Here is an 18849-nt window from a genome sequence, read left to right on the forward strand (position 1 = left end):
AAGATGTCAAAGAACAATTTAGACTCCAAATCATCTGCATCCTAAGCACATACAAATTAATTTGAGCTCTAACCAGATAAAATATACACTCAGGCCATGAAAATAAATTCATATTAAGACAATGGGTAAATCTAATAGCGGGATCTTAATTTTGTAAGAAGCCTGGACCATACAAATTTTAGTTGCATCAAAATTTTTCATGAAGCATTTTCATTTGTGGGAAAGAAATACACTCAGTAGTGTGAGTCAGTGGACTGCTCCATTTTGAATTCCCACTGGAACTGCACATTTCAATAAAATGTTCATATATAGGACATGATTCAGCAATTCCAGAATATCGTGAGGAGGTTTGAAAAGCCTAATTTCAAAGGATGAGGAGCAACTTGGACAAAGGGATCATGGAGGTGGGAAGTTGCGAACAAGAGGAAAATCTTTGGAGGCATAATAAGAGCATGCAGGATAAATGTCAAAACTGCTAAAGTTTTTAAAAAACAGTAAACTAGTTGGCCTACTGTCTTGGCAGCTGCATGATACAATGATGGTGAAATTATTGACTAATCATAGTCATCAATCAGACTCTGACATGGTGTGAAGCACTCTTAATGATTAGAGCTGAAACTTATCTATTAAGGTTCTAGCCCTTTAAGTTAATTCTTGCTCTGGTCTGCTAACTTTTAACACAGTAAGAAGTCTCACAACACCAGGTTAAAGTTCAACAGGTTTATTTGGTAGCAAAAGCCACTAGCTTTCAGAGCACTTGCTGCTCCTTCGTCAGGTGAGTGGGAGTTCTGTTCACAAACAGGGCATACAGAGACACAAACTCAATTTACAAAATAATGGTTGGAATGCGAGTCTTTGCTGGTAATCAAGTCTCAAAGGTACAGACAATGTGAGTGGAGAGAGCATTAAGCACAGGTTAAAGAGATCCAAGGCGGCCTTCACGACAGCGCAGAGTCGCTGAGCAGAGACTGATAGCCAAGTTCCGCACACATGAGGACAGCCTCAACCGGGATCTTGGGTTCATGTCACACTATCTGTAACCCCCACGACTTGCCTGGGCTTGCAAAATCTCACTAACTGTCCTGTCTGGAGACAATACACATCTCTTTAACCTGTGCTTAACGCTCTCTCCACTCACATTGTCTGTACCTTTTGAGACTTGATTACCTGTAAAGACTCACATTCCAAACATTATTTTGTAAATTGAGTTTGTGTCTTTATATGCCCTGTTTGTGAACAGAACTCCCACTCACCTGACGAAGGAGCAGCAAGCGCTCCGAAAGTTAGTGGCTTTTGCTACCAAATAAACCTGTTGGACTTTAACCTGGTGTTGTGAGACTTCTTACTGTGTTTACCCCAGTCCAACGTCGGCATCTCCACATCACTGCTAACTTTTAAACAGCTTTCATATTATGTTGAAAGTGATCAATCTAACACTCCCTGTCTCTTCCAAATCAGCAAAATTTGACAATCCTAGCCCAGGTTTTGGTTTTCAGCAGAGATCTGTGCCAGTGATCACATTTGTATCAAACTCCAAACTCAATTCAAGAGTGTCATTGGATGCACACGATCAATCTGAATAGGTGAGGTGCAAGCAACACCATTCAGACACTTGCTGCCACTGCATTCAATTTCCATTGCACTGTTCCCTCCCTCACCACCATTAACAAACAGCAAATGTTACTTTGACAGCACCTTCACAATCTCATCAAAAAGGACAAGAGATGTAGTCATCTCAAAGTCACTCCCAACCTGGTTTGGACCCATTACTATTCATTCTTTTCATTTGTAATCTGGTTCAATATCCTGGAAAATGAACCTCATACTTTGAACAATGTAAGAAATGGAGCACCCAACCTCAGCTCACCAAAATGGCCAGGAAGCTGCATTATTTGAGTGGCAAAGGAGAGGGAGTGAACTTAGTCACAGGCTGCCTTCAAGCTTCTTAACCTAATTAAGGAATTAGTTTAATAGAATCATGGTCACATAGAAGTGGAGCTAATCAGCCCATGGTGTCAGCTGTGGCTTGGTAGCAGTCCTGTGTCAAATTTTGGTTCAAGTCACACTTCAGGACCTAAGCACAAATATCTACGTTGACATTCTGATGCACCACTGAGGGAGTGCTGCACTGTCTTTTTAGATGAGATGTTAAACTGAGGCCCCATCAGGCAGCTGTAAAAGATCCCATGGCATTATTTCCCAAGAAGAGTGAGGTGGTATTCCTTGTGACCTGGCCAATATATACTCAGTCAACAGCACACACAAAATTCTGATCACCTGAGTAAAATAACAGCAAGATACTATGGATGCTGGAAATCTGAAATGAAAACAATGCTGGAAAAACTCAGCAGGTCTGGCAGCATCTGTGGAGAGTTTTGAGTTCTCTGAGGAAATCATATGGCCTCTGTATTAACTCAGTCTCTCTCATCACAGATGCTGCCAGACCTGAGTTTCCAGCAGTCTGTTTTAATCACCAGCTTGCTGTTGTGGGAACTTGCTGTGCACAGATTGGCTGGCATGTCTTCTTGCATTATGACTGATTACAGCCAATTACGTACTTGTGTTTTGGGACATTTTTTGGTTGTGAAAAGCACAATATAAATGCAAATCTTCCTTTCTATTATGTTTGGATTCTGCTCTTTGAAAGAGCAGCCCAATTACTCAATTTTCTGGGCTTTTCATTGGAAATACTGGAGTTTGACTGAATAAACAAGTGTAAAGTCACATCAAACATGATGAAAGAACCAGAAGCAAGATTAGAAGTTTTTATTACAGCCATTAATGATCTAGGTTACACTGCTTGGAAGGATAGTGAGTGCAGATTAAACTTTATTCTGAATTAAGTTCTGGCATTTATTTTTTCCTCACTTTTGCTGAATCTGTGTCACCTTAAATACAGGACAATGATCAGGTGCGTAGAAAAATAAAGGTGAATTATGCAATATAGATGTGATGTGGAAATACTAGTATGTCACTGGACATAAATTCCAAGTAATTTTATCTTTGAAAAATATCTTTTAAAAATAACAGTAATTCTTCAGAGCTGCTTGCTTTTAACAACTAGGAAAATCATCAACAAGCTGAAAAGTCATTTATTTTAGATTATTCATACAAAAGGAAACAGTCATTTTCCAATTTAAGTAATTTTTTAAAAAGACTAATTTATGTAGGTTAAAAATTCAGATCCATTTTACTCAGTTCCAGGGTATCTAGAAATATCCAGCAACAATGAGAAAATTTATTCAACAATGGATTGCATATATTTGGGACACTGAGCTGGGACATGACTCCTCTCCACCGCAGTAAATCCAGAAGGGAGCAGCCTTGCTTACTCTGCGTCTATCAATGCAATGGGTTGGGTGGGGGAAAAGTGGGTAGAATGGAAGATTTCTGATCAAAAGGGCATGAAGCTAGTCACAAATCTACTAAAGAGAACTTGCCTCCTGCAAGTGAAAGCTGCTGCTACCTCTTATCACTTATGTTCAGAACCTTTGCTCACAACAAGCATTCAGGAGAGGGAAGGGGTGAGTACGAGGTTCAGCAAGAGAGTAGATTAGGCCGCAGGAGGCCACAAGTTGGAGGATCGCTAGCAAGAAGGTGGGATAGGGAGCAGGGGAGGCCACGAGTCAAAGGGCTGGCAAGAGGAAGGGTCAACAATGAGGGTCAGCAAGATATGTAGTGAACAGGAGGTACTGTAAGAAAATTACCCTATTTCATATTTGTTTATTTTGGAAGTCATTTCATTTACCAACAGGAATTTAGCATAAAGCATTTCAATTCAGAGTTTTTTCTCTGACGAGAAAGGTTCTACAGAATCAACTACAGCTTTTACATTGGTTTCAATGGTAAAATGTGATTCACTTAAGTCGATGATTTTCAGGAACACAACTTTTACTTATCCCTAAACCAAATTAACTGGTCAGTAACTCGCTACTGATTTCATTGGATCTTTCTCTACACAAATTGACTGCTGCTTATCCTACATCATAAAACAGTGGTATACTCCAAAAGTACTTCGCTGCCTGATGGTCATGGATATAAATGCAAGTCTTTTTGTGGCCATTATGCCAAATGCTAGTCAGAGTGATTAGCTAATATTAAAGATCCAGTCGTCTTATCAGATTCTCATGCATTCCCAAATAAACTGAATCTGAAGAGCTATGTAATAATTTAAGACATCTCTGGTTTGGGGAAGAGAATTTAGATGCTCGTCAACATCTTTGGTATGCACTGCTGAACTCTTTTTGCACTCCCTCTTGTGGACACAATGGGTAAATACATGATTTAATTTTACTCATTTGGGGTTTTATTCTTACCAATGTAGTGTGATTTTATTTTTTGCTCTAGTTTAATTAAGGTAAGTGTTCTGATTCAAGTAAAGCAACTGAAACATAACTGCGCACGTTACTACTCTCAGAGTACGGAGAACTTAAACCATGTTGTGTGATCGTATTCCTCGCCAGGTCTCAACAATGCATCTGGGAAATTCATCTGCAAACACAAAAGATAACATTTAACCCTCAGTAACAGTGAGTACTGTGTGCAAAAAAACATTGTCCAGCTTATTCCCCGGCCAGTTTCCAACCCATCCCATCCTCATACACTTGCACTCATCAAAAATCCTGCATATATTGAATTTTATCTTCTGTTTCCAGTGATGCACCTTGCAGAATTTTGCTGTGTTGAAGGTGCTATCAATAGTCTTAATTTGCTAAATCATCTGGTTTTTCTTCATTTTAGCAGCCGTGAAACTGCAGTATTGCAGGAAGCACTGTGGTAAGCTAGAGAACAGTTTAAGTCAATGAACTGGTTTCATGATCCAGCTGGCAATCTAGGGCACGTAAACAGAAATTCTGTTTAAGCAGAATTCTAATAAAACAAAAAAAATTTAAAAACAAAGTATCAAAGATTTCTTTGCCCTCTTTCCTCCTAACCTTGTTGACGGCATCAGGCCAATTCTGGGTTTCCAGACAAAAAGCTGAATGCTTAGGGTACACAGCCCCTCCTTTGCCCTTCAGGCTCCCATCCAGAAAATTGGCCGTGTAGAACTGAAGTCCTGGCTGTGTAGTCTCGACCTGCAGTAGCCGGCCACTTGGCCGATGGTAAACCCTGGAAACAAGAATAATATGTTTTCACTGGCTGTCTACTTCTGAATATTACAGATTTGTTCCCTAAATGTTCTCCCTAGTCTACATTCAACTAGTCACTTAAGGGGCAAAGTGTGAACAGGTTACTCTAATCTGACCAACTACAACTGAGACCTGAACACTACTAATGGGCGGCACAGTGGTTAGCATTGCTGCCTCACAGCGCCAGGGACCCAGGTTCAAATCCAACCTCGGGTGACTGCCTGTGTGTGGAGTTTGCACAAACTCCCCATGTCTGTGTGGGTTTCCTCCAAGTGCTCTGCTTATGCGGAATTTGGATGTGGTTGCGGTGACGGAAACTTGGTTAAAAGAAGGACAGGACTGGCAGCTGAATATTCAGGTGTATAAGTGTTTTAGGCGAGACAGAGGAGGGGCTAAAAAAGGTGGGGGAGTAGCGATATTAGTTAAGGAGCATATTACCGCGGTGCAGAGGGTAGACAACTTAGAGGGGTCATGTACTGAGTCGCTGTGGGTGGAACTCAGAAACAGGAAGGGTGCAGTCACTATGCTGGGGGTGTACTACAGACCACCCAACAGCCCACGGGAAGTGGAGGAAAGGATATGTCAGGTGATTCTGGATAGGTGCAGAATAAATAGGGTTGTTGTAGTGGGGGACTTTAATTTCCCTGGCACAGACTGGAAAGTGCTTAGAGCTGGGGGTCCGGACGGGGAGGAATTTGTAAAATGCGTACTGGAAGGTTCTTTGGAACAGTATGTAGATAGCCCGACTAGAGAGTGGGCTATACTGGACCCAGTTCTGGGAAATGAGCCCGGTCAGGTCGTCAAAAGTTTCGGTAGGGGAACATGTGGCAAATAGTGACCACAACTCTGTTAACTTTAGGATAGTAATGGACAAGGATGAGTGCTGTCCTACGGGCAGGGTGCTAAATTGGGGGAAGGCTAACTATAGCCGGATTAGGCAGGAATTGGTGGATGTTGATTGGGAGAGGATGTTCAAGGGTAAGTCCGCGTCTGGCATGTGGGAGTCTTTTAAGGAACTATTGATAAGGCTGCAGGATAGGCATATGCCTGTAAAAAGGAAAGATAGGAAAGGTAGGATTCGAGAGCCGTGGATAACCAGGGAAATTGAGGATCTGATTAAAATGAAAAGGGAGGCGTACGTTAAGTCCAGGTAACAGAAAACAGATGGAGCTCTGGAGGAATACAGAGAGAGTAGGAAAGAACTCAAACAGGGAGTTAGAAGGGCAAAAAGAGGTCACGAGATGTTCTTGGCAGGCAGGATTAAGGAGAATCCTAAGGCATTCTATTCATACGTTAGGAACAAAAGAGTTGTCAGGGAGAAAATCGGACCTCTCAGGGACAAAGGAGGGGAATTATGCTTGGAACCCAAGGGAATAGGGGAGATCCTAAATGAATACTTTGCATCAGTATTCACGAAGGAGAGGGGCGTGTTAACCGGGAGTGTCTCGGAGGGAGGTGTTGACCCGTTAGAGAAAATCTCCATTACAAGAGAGGAAGTGTTAGGTTTTTTAGGGAACATTAAAACTGACAAAACCCCAGGGCCTGGTGGCATCTATCCTCAACTGCTCAGGGAGACGAGAGATGAAATTGCTGGGCCTCTGACGGAAATCTTTGTCGCTTCTTTGGACACGGGTGAGGTCCCTGAGGATTGGAGGATAGCGAATGTGGTCCCGGTGTTTAAGAAGGGTAGCAGGGATAACCCAGGAAATTATAGGCCGGTGAGCTTGACGTCCGTGGTAGGGAAGTTGTTGGAGAGGATTCTTAGAGACAGGATGTATGTGCATTTAGAACGGAACAATCTCATTAGTGACAGACAGCATGGTTTTGTAAGAGGGAGGTCGTGCCTTACAAATTTGGTGGAGTTTTTTGAGGAAGTGACAAAAACGGTTGATGAAGGAAGGGCCGTGGATGTCGTCTATATGGATTTCAGTAAGGCATTTGACAAAGTCCCACATGGCAGGTTGGTTAAGAAGGTTAAGGCTCATGGGATACAAGGAGAAGTGGCTAGATGGGTGGAGAACTGGCTTGGCCATAGGAGACAGAGGGTAGTGGTCGAAGGGTCTTTTTCTGGCTGGAGGTCTGTGACCAGTGGTGTTCCGCAGGGCTCTGTACTGGGACCTCTGCTATTTGTGATATATATAAATGATTTGGAAGAAGGTGTAACTGGTGTAATCAGCAAGTTTGCGGATGAAACGAAGATGGCTGGAATTGCGGATAGCGAAGAGCATTGTCGGGCAATACAGCAGGATATAGATAGGCTGGAAAATTGGGCGGAGAGGTGGCAGATGGAGTTTAATCCGGATAAATGCGAAGTGATGCATTTTGGAAGAAATAATGTAGGGAGGAGTTATACAATAAATGGCAGAGTCATCAGGAGTATAGAAACACAGAGGGACCTAGGTGTGCAAGTCCACAAATCCTTGAAGGTGGCAACACAGGTGGAGAAGGTGGTGAAGAAGGCATATGGTATGCTTGCCTTTATAGGACGGGGTATAGAGTATAAAAGCTGGAGTCTGATGATGCAGCTGTATAGAACGCTGGTTAGGCCACATTTGGAGTACTGCGTCCAGTTCTGGTCGCCGCACTACCAGAAGGACGTGGAGGCATTAGAGAGAGTGCAGAGAAGGCTTACCAGGATGTTGCCTGGTATGGAGGGTCTTAGCTATGAGGAGAGATTGGGTAAACTGGGGTTGTTCTCCCTGGAAAGACGGAGAATGAGGGGAGATCTAATAGAGGTGTACAAGATTATGAAGGGGATAGATAGGGTGAACGGTGGGAAGCTTTTTCCCAGATCAGAAGTGACGTTCACGAGGGGTCACGGGCTCAAGGTAAGAGGGGCGAAGTATAACTCAGATATTAGAGGGATGTTTTTTACACAGAGGGTGGTGGGGGCCTGGAATGCGCTGCCAAGTAGGGTGGTGGAGGCAGGCACGCTGACATCGTTTAAGACTTACCTGGATAGTCACATGAGCAGCCTGGGAATGGAGGGATACAGACGATTGGTCTAGTTGGACCAAGGAGCGGCACAGGCTTGGAGGGCCGAAGGGCCTGTTTCCTGTGCTGTCCTGTTCTTTGTTTACCTCTCACACACCAAAGATGTGCAGGTTAAGTTGATTAACCATGCTAATTTGCCCCTTAGTGTCAGGGGGACTAGCAGGGTAAATACTTGGGGTTATGGGGATAAGGCCTGGGTGTGATTGTTGTCGGTGCAGACTCAATGGGCCATTTGGCTTCCTTCTCACTGTAGGGATTCTGTTCTATTCTGTGAAGATACTTGTTCTGTGTGAATTGGCAGTTCACCAGCATAGGAACTGAATCTGCACTCCCTCTATTCAGCCGCATGTCACATCAAAGCCACCACACAATTCTGCTTTTATAATTCCATTGGACATTTTGGCCAGAATTCTCCGACCTTGCCCATGGCTGGGATTATCCGGTCCCACAGCTGTGAACGGAGATTTGGCTGAGCGCCAAACTCTCCGTTTTTGCTGGCAGCAGTGGTGGGGCATGAGACACTGGAGAAGTCCCCTCTAAAGACTTCAACACAAAAGCTAAGGCCAGCACTTTAGTATAATACTGAGGTGTTGGTTTTCAGGCTAGATGTTAGCAGAGGCCCTGTCTAATTTGCATCTACTTACAGAATCTTTAACAAAGTAAAACGTCCCAAGTTTCACAAGCATAATTCAGACAAGATTTGACACAGCCAAAGGAAGGAACATGTTTGGACAAGTGAACAACAGCTTGGTCAATAAGTTTTAAGTAGGGTCTTAGATAAGAATAGAGGTGGAGTGGTTTAGGGACAGAATGAAAGTGTGCAGGGCCTAGAAAACTGAAGGTAAGGTCACCAACGATAGGCTAACAGTGATGGGGTAATGCACAAGAGACTATAATAGGAGGAATGCAAGTTTTCTTAAAGGGTCGCAGGGCTGGAGCTGGTTAGAGATAAGGCCAAGAGGGAATTCGAATACAAGGATAAGAATTTTAAAACTGAGGTGTTGATGTCCAGAAGCCAATGAAGATCAGCGAGCAAAGGGAAGCTGAAGGAAGGAGGCTTGGTGTAACTCGGTTTACAGTCAGCAGAGTTCTGAATTAATTTCAAAATATGAAGGATAGAGAATGGGCAGTCCAACAGGAGAATTTTAGAATAGTCAAGTTTTGAGGTGCCAAAAGCAGAGATTGGGGTTTCAGCAGCAGATGGGTTGAAACAGCGTGTAATACAACACCAAAATTGCTAACAGTCTGGTTCAGCCCGAGACAATGGCCAGGGAAGGGGATGGAATAGGTGACAAGGGTCTGGAGTTTGTGTTGAAGACATAGTTTCTGTCTTCCCAATGTTTAATTGCAAAAACAATTAGCTCATCCAATACCAGATGTAAGACAAGTAGTGGAGCAAATGAGGAGAAGTGGAGGAGTCGAGAGGGATGATGATGATGTAGAGCATGTGGAACCTGATCTGTTTCTGGATGATGTCAGCAAGAAAAATAATAAACCAAAGATAGATCCTTGGAATCTCTACTGCTAACGGTATAGGGACAGGAATTGAAGCCATTACATGAGGTTCTCTGAATGGATAGTTAAGACTCAAATTAGGCAAGGGTAGTCCCTTTCAGTTGGTGGACAGAGAAGAGAGTTTCAAGGAGGATAGTGTGGTCAACTGTGTCAAAGCCTATAGACAGGTCAAGAAGAATGAGCAGCAACAGTAGTCCACGGTCACAGTCACAAAAAATGTCATTTGTGATTTTGATCACATCATTAAGGGGCAAACCTTGATTAGAGACGTCCGATTGTGGGGAAGATGGGTACAAATTAGGGAGGGAGCAACACATTCAAAGACTTTGAGAAGAAAAGGGTGGTTGGAAATGGGACGGTAATTTGCAGAGGCAGAGGGGGTGAAGAGTAGTTTTTGTTGAGGGGAGAGTGATTATGACATTTGAAAGAGTGGGGAACAGTACGTGGTGAGTATATATCAAAAATGATAGCAACTAATGATATCATTAAAACAAACCAACTCTTCGTTATATTGCATATCGTGGGATCTCACTGCGTGAAAATTACTGCCACATTTCCTATGTTGCAACTGTGGCCACAAATACTTCATTGACTGTGAAGAGTTTGTGGTGCTCAAGGTGGTGAATGGCAGCATTGCAGCAGTTTTTTGTCCCTCTCTAATAATCTTTCCCTAAACTTGCATCTGAATCCCAGCAGCCAAATTGAAATGAAAAACACAGAACAGCCTTGGGAGAAGATTGATGCAAGTGCAATATCAACACCTGGAGTTTTGTTGATAAATTATTGATTCAGTGTTGCTGCTAGAACGTACGCAGTCCATTACAATTAGTGTGAGAAATAATCTTTTTGTCAACCTGTGAACAGCACATTTGGGGGGAAAAAAATAAAAATCCTAAAAGAAATTATGTAATTTTTATTTGAAGTGAAGAATATCACAATGTTGGCAATGACACAAAAATGACATAATTAGAAATTGGGTTGTGCAAAAAAGAATCTGTTCCATACATCCCCAAATTCAAAATAAATATAATCCCTTTTCCCAGACCGGTTACCTTGCACAAGGTGATCGCTGCTTTGAGAGGTTTAAACAGAAGTTGTGGTCAAAACCTCCAACCAACTCTTTCGGGATAACGTTTCCAAGTACCACTGGCTTTCTCAAGTCAAAACTCGTGTTCTCCACTGAGGCAATCTCTCCTTTATAAATCAGAAATATGCATCACTGCGTCATAAAAATCTGATTAACTTTTGTAAAAAAAGGAATGAAAATGTTGGTACTCTTCATTTCCTGTTGTGGGAAATTTACCCCTTCGGAGTCAGACTTGGAGGTTCAACAAAACAGTTTTATTTTGGGCAAAGCTTTGGGAGAAAGCACTGGTACTTGGCAGCTCCCTTCTCAACTACACAATGGTAGTTGGCCATCTTTATACCTTTTAGACAATAGGCAATACGGACATTAGCCGTTAACACATCGTTACAAGTTGAGTAGACAGATACGGATATCAACAATTGACACATTGTTACAAGCAAACAAGTACAGACATGGACAGTTAACATATCATTGTACATAGAATGGATACATTTATGCAGTTATGTCCTCTATCAATGACTGGTTTCGATATACACATTCAGTGGCTGATCTTGTTACATTTATGTCCCCATCAGTGGCTGATCTTATTATCACCAACTCATTGTTCTGGGTCTGCTCTTATCTAAAGTGCCTCAAGCTCTGACCAGCTTCCTGCAGCAATTCAGATACTGCAGGTTTTAACTCTGTGTAACTGTCTGTGCCTCTTAATGTCCCTTCCCAGAGTCCATTTTGTGTGCCAGGTAACCATTTTGTGTCCATCACTTTAATTTCACCATAACACTTCCAACCGGTAGCCGTGGCTCAATTAGTAGCATTCTCACCTCTGAATCAGAAGGTTGTGGGTTCAAGTTCCCCTCCAGAGACTTGGGCCAAATATCTAGGCAAATGCTCCCAGTGCAGTTCTGAGGGATTGTTCCCCTTTCAGGGCAGTCAGCTTTCAAATGAGATATTAAACCAAGAGCCCAAGCGTAAGTAAGATATCCCATGACACTTTTTCGAAGAGGAGGGATTTCTACCGGGTGTCCTGGCCAATCTCAACCATTTTCATTCAAACAAATGATCTGGCCATCATCAAGCTTGTGGGAGCTCGCTGTGAGAAAACTGGCTGCTGCATTTCTTGTACTCAAATTAGAACAGTGACTACACTTCAAAAGTACTTCACTGACTGTAAAGTACACTATTGACTATGAAGTAAATGCTACATTTCAAAAGTAACTGATCAGCAGTGAAGTATCTTGAAACAGCTAAGAGGATGTGAAAGAAGCAGGACAAATTTCTTTATTGTGACTGAGTCAGAAAGTTGTGGGTTCAAGTCTAACAGCACAAAGTCTAGGATGGCACTTCAGTACAGTACAGAGGATGTGCTGCACTCTTAGGGATACAGATTTTGAATTAAACATTAAACTTGAATAGTTTTGAATAAGGGCAGGAAGCTCTCTCTGCTGTCCTGACCAATATTTAATCCTCAAACAGCATCACTAAACACAGATTATCTGGTCACACTGGTGTTTGTGGGATCTTACTGTATAAATTGGCTGCTACCTTCCCACATTACAACAATAATTACACTTTGAAAGCCTTTCATTGGCTGTAAAGCTTTGGAATGTGCAGAGGTGATGAAAGGAAGCCCTTTTTGATCAAAGGAAGGCTTTGAAAAGAATGTTTCCTTTCCTTCACTTTAAGCATTTCTTTTTGCTAACTTTTAGTGTCCTTCCCACTCCCCTCCTCTAAAGTTGTCCGGATGCGGGATGTCCTCTGTTAATTTGTTCAAGGGGCCATTGCTTCACATGTGTGGCTGGATGTGGAAAACCAATGAGAAAATGACAGGATGCACAGGTACAGTGTCTCAAATCCGACTATCTGAAAACCGGTGATGTCCAGGTCACCGACCTTCCCATCCTCACCAACACCTGGGAAATTCCTTGAAGCTGTTCCCACGCCACCAACACTTTATTGAAATACAGTGGGCATCACCACATTCATGGGCATAAGCAGAGCCTCTGCCACACTTCCGGCAACGTAACACTGATGGATCTGAAGCAGCCCCAAAGGATGTCCTGGTTTATCTTGCAACATTCTCTTGATTTCTTTCAATCCCTCTCCTCTCCTTTGCAATCTGTACTTGAAAAACATAGTAAGAGTTTTAACAACACCAGGTTGAAGTCCAACAGGTTTATTTGGTAGCAAACACCATTAGCTTTCGGAGCGCTGCTCCTTCGTCAGATGGAGTGGAAATCTGCTCTCAAACAGGGCATAGAGAGACAAAAATCAAGTTACAGAATACTGATTAGAATGCGAATCCCTACAGCCAAAGACAGGACCCTGTCTGGAGACAATACACATCTCTTTAACCTGTGCTTAATGCTCCGTCCACCCACATTGTCTGTATCTTTAAGATCTGGCTGGCTGTAAGGATTCACATTCTAATCAGTATTCTGTAACTTGATTTTTGTGTCTCTGTGCACTGTTTGAGAGCACATTTCCACTCCATCTGACGAAGGAGCAGCGCCCCGAAAGCTAATGGTGTTTGTTACCAAATAAACCTGTTGGACTTTAACCTGGTGTTGTTAAAACTCTTACTGTGTTCACCCCAGTCCAACGCCGGCATCTCCACATCTTGAAAAGGGTGCCAGCAATGCTCTACACGCCTGGCTCAGCCGAGCCTGCCCAAACTGCACAACATCTGAAATCCGACTTGCCGGTTTTGAGTCACTGAACCTCATACAGTGAAGCCCGAACCGTTCTCAACCCACATTATATTTCCCACTATTGTGTGCCTCAGTTCAAAGTATCACATGACCTAACGGAAAGCTCCACCTGGTGTTGCAACATCTACAATATCCTCCCACAGAATGACTCATTGATCCGTGCACACTTGAAGTTTAGTCTTTTAGCAATTCACCATCACAATTTTACAAATCACTCCAGTTAAATGCAAGGAGCAATTAACTGAGTAATGCCAAGTTTTTAGATCATCTGGCGATGGTGAAGAAGAAGAGAGCTATTTCAGTTGAAAGTCAAGCTTTGCTAATGAGCCGTGTATGACAACATTCAAAAGTGCAACAACACAGTACAATCCCCAGCATGCATTACACCAGAGGCCTCCACAACTTAAAAGGAGGGGGCGGCGGATGCATGGGAACCCTCTTACCTCTGTGACACACAATCTCCATTCGTACAGATGATATCATTGGATCCTGGAACTCCTTACCAATGCTATGGGGATACTTGGAGTACTGTGCTCAGTTCTGGTCGCCTCATTACAGGAAGGATGTGGAAAAGATTGAAAGGGTGCAGAGGAGATTTACAAGGATGTTGCCTGGATTGAGTGGCATGCCTTATGAGGATAGGCTGAGGGAGCTCGGTCTTTTCTCCTTGGAGAGACGTAGGATGAGAGGAGACCTAATAGAGGTATATAAGATGTTGAGAGGCATAGATCGGGTGGACTCTCAGAGGCTTTTTCCCAGGGTGGAAATGGCTGCTACGAGAGGACACAGGTTTAAGGTGCTGGGGGGTAGGTACAGGGGAAATGTTCGGGGGAAGTTTTTCACACAGAAGGTGGTGGGCGAGTGGAATCGGCTGCCGTCAGTGGTGGTGGAGGCAAACTCAACAGGGTCTTTTAAGAGACTCCTGGATGAGTACATGGGACTTAATAGGATGGAGGGTTATAGGTAGGCCTAAAAGGTAGGGATATGTTCGGCACAACTTGTGGGGCCGAAGGGCCTGTTTTGTGCTGTAGTTTTCTACGTTTCTATAGCTATGGTGGTGGCTATCAGGGTTGATGGAAAGGGTTTCAACTAGCTTAACATGGGGCTGGGGTTTCTGCAATGTACATGTGTGTGCGCGCATGTGTAAGGTTGGGGGTGGGGGGGGGCGGGGGGCGGGAGCGGGGGGCGGGAGAGGTGGAGGAGAGAAGAGAGAGAGGCGGAGCAGTCCTGTGCAGTGGAATTCCTTAGGGGGTGTTGGGAGTCTATACAATAATTACCCAAAAGTTAAAAGAGAATCTAATCCTTCTAACTTTTTCTAGGTAACTATTGGTGCAACGCAGTCAGGACCATCCAAGGTTTGCAATTTAAAAATCACATTTTTGGATGTTTCCTAGTTCAGTGCAATTATTCGAGAGGTATATACACTTCTGGGAAATTGCCATTCACACCTTACCTGGGAATGTCTGAGGGGATTCCCCAGTGTCATTTTGGAATATAAAATGTTTAGGGGGCACAAAATTCTTAAGGTGCATTGAGAACATTATTTTGCTAGTACGCAGCAAGCCTAACAACAAGAGAAGGCTCACCAACACCTTCTCAGGAACAGTTAGTGATTGGCAGAATTTAGTACATTGTCCAAATTAAGTTCCCTGCCAGCGAGAATTTAGAATATTCAGTTTTATGACTGCATAGAAGTGACAAGCACCTGGTGAGATTCATTCGAGGTCAATAGATGTTGCTTTTGCCTCCTTGGGGACTTTGAAAAGCTTTGTGTGTGTGTGCTGGTAGCAAGTGCTGCACCAAAAGACTGAAAGAGTGAAGAGTGTCTGGGGAAGGATTTGGGGTGTGGGAGGGGGTGTTGATGGTGGGGTCCTGGTGAGGGTAAGCATGGGGATGGTAATGGGTGTCAGCTCTGAGGTGAGGAAAGGCATGTAGAGGTGGATCGTGATAGGGTCCAGTGTAACAGGGCGAAGTTCAAGGGTGACAGAGGTGGGGGAAGAGGAATGGTAATATTGGGTGACTCAAAGGTGATGGGGGGGACATTGGTGGGTGACATGGGGAGGATAGAAGGTTGTGGAGCATGTTTGAAAGGTGACAATGCATCACTTTCCAAATCTGACCCTGACCAGTCACTGAGGTCCTTCAAAGCGAATGGAGGGTGGAGTTCAAGGTCAGCACAAGTGGCAGACTAAAGGGTCACCTTAACAACTATGATGCAACTGGATGTCAACAATATTCAGTTGGTCTTCTCCTCTCCATGTGAAGTCCACATTGCAGCAGCCTCATTACATCAAGATCTCAGCAAGGTCTGGAGCTGCTGCTTGTTCTGTGCCATTTATCATCAGCTGCTGTCAGAGGCAGGGAGAGAGGGAGAGCAAGGGGGAGTAAGGGTGTCTCGAAGGAACACGGCTGGTGGATAGCAGCCAACTCGTGACTCCAAACATCCATCCTCTTGGGTGAATGGTCATGGCTGACAAGGGCTCATGTGGTTTTTCAATGCTGCCATGGCAATGGTCTCTCTAAAGAGTCCTGAAGGTAGTAAGGCAAGTGTAATAGTGTCAGAGGAGGGAGTTCTTGCACAAGGTTCTCATCACCCTGGTCAAAGAACAATGCTTCCGTATGCATTCATGTATGAAATGGAGGAACACCCACTTCTGGTACTCCAAGATGTCCTTTAACTTGAAGGGGTGGTGTGGGGATGTCATATCCAAATAGACACCAGGTGAAGGGCTTAGCATTTGCCTGCTGGCTTTGAGTTGGAGGGAAACTTGCAAAGGGCATGTATCACTTGTTTGTTCACATATCCACTGAGGCGATGATGATGCAGGCTGCAGGCAACCCTGCCTTGGTAATGGTTCTCATCCAGATGAGATGGAAGGGCCCATCAGAGAGCCAGGAAGAGCAAGGGCCTGAGCAGCAAGGGAAGCAGGACCTCAAGCTGCTGGCAAACATGGACCACTGCAACATCGAGCATTGGCCTGACAGGGGGGTCTATTGCCCATCTAGCGGTGAACAAAAGACGATGAGCTGCGGCCCCAAGGACTCTGTAGGAGTAGTGTGGAGTTTCTGACCTGCCATGAGTGAAAGTGTGTCTGGGTGCCCTTTAAGTATGGCACCAGGACCTACGACCTTTGACCCCATGATATAACGGCAGGGCATGCAAATACCTGCCCACTTCACCAGGAGTTTCCCCAAGCTCCTCATAGATGCATAATGAATGAGCCGACCAGTGGAAGATCATGCAAGTTCAGCTGCCCTGCTACCCAGTGGGAATCATGCAAACTGCCCACCACCCAGACTTAATCTCCAGAATGGAAACTTTCGGTAAAAAGATGGAAAAAAGGAAGGAACTTAAACTAATCACCACCACCACCAGGGAAAAGGTGTCAGGAAAACTATTAGATCAAAATACTGACAAGTCTGCAACCTAAGATCTTAAAAGAAGTGGCTGTAGAGATAGTAGAGGCATTGTTTATAATCTTCCAAAATTCCTTAGACTGGGTGAAGGATCCCAGTGGATTGGAAAATCGCCAATGTAACACCTTTATTCAAGAAAAGAGGAAGACAGAAAACTATAACCCAGTTAGCCTATAGGCTATAAGCAGTTCAGAGAATGTTCACTCAACTCATTCCTGAGACGAGAGGTTCATCTAATGAAGGAAGATTGAACAAATTGGGCCCCTGTACCCATTGGAGTTTAGAAGAATGAGAGGTTATCTTTTCTGAAACATACAAGATTCTGAGGGGACTTGTTAGGGTGAATACCAGGAGAATGTTTCCTCTTGGGGAGACAAGAACTTGGGGATACTGTTTAATAATGTGGTTTCTTTTTTAAGATGGAGATTAAAATAATTTTTTTTCTCCGAGGATCATTAGTCTGGGGAATTCTCTTCCCAGAAAGCAGTGGAGGCTGGTTCATTGAATGTTTTCAAAGCAAAATAAGATAGATTTTTGATAGACCAGGGAGTCGAGGGTTATGGGAGGCAGACAAGAAAGTGAACCAGACCAGCCATGATCTTACCAAATGGCGAGGCAGGCTTGAAGGGTCAAATGGCCTACTCCTGCTCCTAAGTCGTGTGTTCCTATGATTATCAAAAAGGTAACTTGTGTGTGTGAAGGGGGAAGATATGGTTCTTACTACTTTATGTCTGTAGTCACAAAATAAGGGATGGAGATATGGGCCGGAATCTTACCGCCGTTCAGGCTGGCAGGATTTTCCCATCCTGCCGCAGTGAATGGAGATTTAGCTGGCCACCAAATTCTGACCTCGCTGCAGCGGCAGCATGGGGTGAACGGCAGGTAAGATCATGCCCATGGTATTTTAAAAGGATTATGAAATATTGGATGGAATAAACAATGACAGAGCAAATATTAAAGGGGCTTAGCACCTTTGAAAGTAGACAAATTGCCAGGCCCAGAGAAAATGTATTCCAGGCGGCTAAGAGAAGCAATGGAGGAATAGCTTCCAATCCACTCTGGTAACAGGCATTTTTTCTGGGGGACTACACGACTGCGAACATTATATCATTGCTTAAAAAAGGAAGGGATATGTGGAGTATTTGCAGACCAGTCAGCTGAATCTTAGTGGAACCTTATTGGAAACAGTTCCGATGGTATAAATTGCTATTTAGAAAGGAATAGATTAAACAAGAACAGTTAGCACAGATTTGTTGAAGGAAGGTCTTGTCTGACAAACTCAATTTAATTGAGTTTAATTGGGCGGCACGGTAGCACAGTGGTTAGCACTGCTGCTTCACAGCTCCAGGGACCTGAGTTCGATTCCCGGCTTAGGTCACTGTCTGTGTGGAGTTTGCACATTCTCCTCGTGTCTGCGTGGGTTTCCTCCGGGTGCTCCGGTTTCCTCCCACAGTCCAAAGATGTGCGGGTTAGGTTGATTGGCCATGCTAAAATTGCCCCTTAGTGTCCTGGGATGCGTAGGTTAGAGGGATTAGTGGGTAAATATGTAGGGATATGGGGGTAGGGCCTGGGTGGGATTGTGGTCGGTGCAGACTCAATGGGCCGAATGGCCTCTTTCTGTACTGTAGGGTTTCTATGGTAATTTTTTTGAGGAGGTTACAGGAGGGTGGATGAGGGTAGTGCATTTGATGCAGTCTACATGAATTTTAGCAATGCTTGTAAGGTCTCACGTGGCAAACTGGTCAGGAAAGGAGAAGCATGCATGGAATCTAAAGGCATGTAACCAGTCAGAGTCAAAATTGCCACAATGGCAGGAAGCAATGGGTAACGGTTGGTTGGTGTTTTTGTGACTGCAAGGCTGTTTGCAATGAAGGTTTCTGCAGGGTTCAGTGCTAAGTTTCTTGTGGTCTGTATCAATGATTTAGATTTAAATGTAGGGGGGTGATTAAGGAAGAAGTTTGCAGATTATGCAGAGATTGGTTGTGCAGTTGATAATGAG

The 18849-nt window shown here is 43.8% G+C and overlaps 1 protein-coding gene across 1 annotated transcript in view; it reads right to left on the bottom strand.

Moving 5' to 3' along the window:
* Nucleotides 1–2751: 2751 nt before the first annotated feature.
* galm (galactose mutarotase) overlaps nucleotides 2752–18849 on the bottom strand; it is a 62607-nt gene continuing 46509 nt past the window's right edge. The window contains exons 5-7 of the mRNA XM_078230200.1: nucleotides 10691–10832; nucleotides 4935–5109; nucleotides 2752–4491 (exon numbers count right to left, since the gene is read on the bottom strand). Coding sequence (XP_078086326.1) covers nucleotides 4414–4491; nucleotides 4935–5109; nucleotides 10691–10832 — 395 coding nt within the window. The 3' untranslated portion in view covers nucleotides 2752–4413. The remainder of the gene's footprint in view (nucleotides 4492–4934; nucleotides 5110–10690; nucleotides 10833–18849) is intronic.

The sequence above is a fragment of the Mustelus asterias genome, chromosome 15 (assembly GCF_964213995.1).
Source record: "Mustelus asterias chromosome 15, sMusAst1.hap1.1, whole genome shotgun sequence".
NCBI lineage: Eukaryota > Metazoa > Chordata > Chondrichthyes > Carcharhiniformes > Triakidae > Mustelus > Mustelus asterias.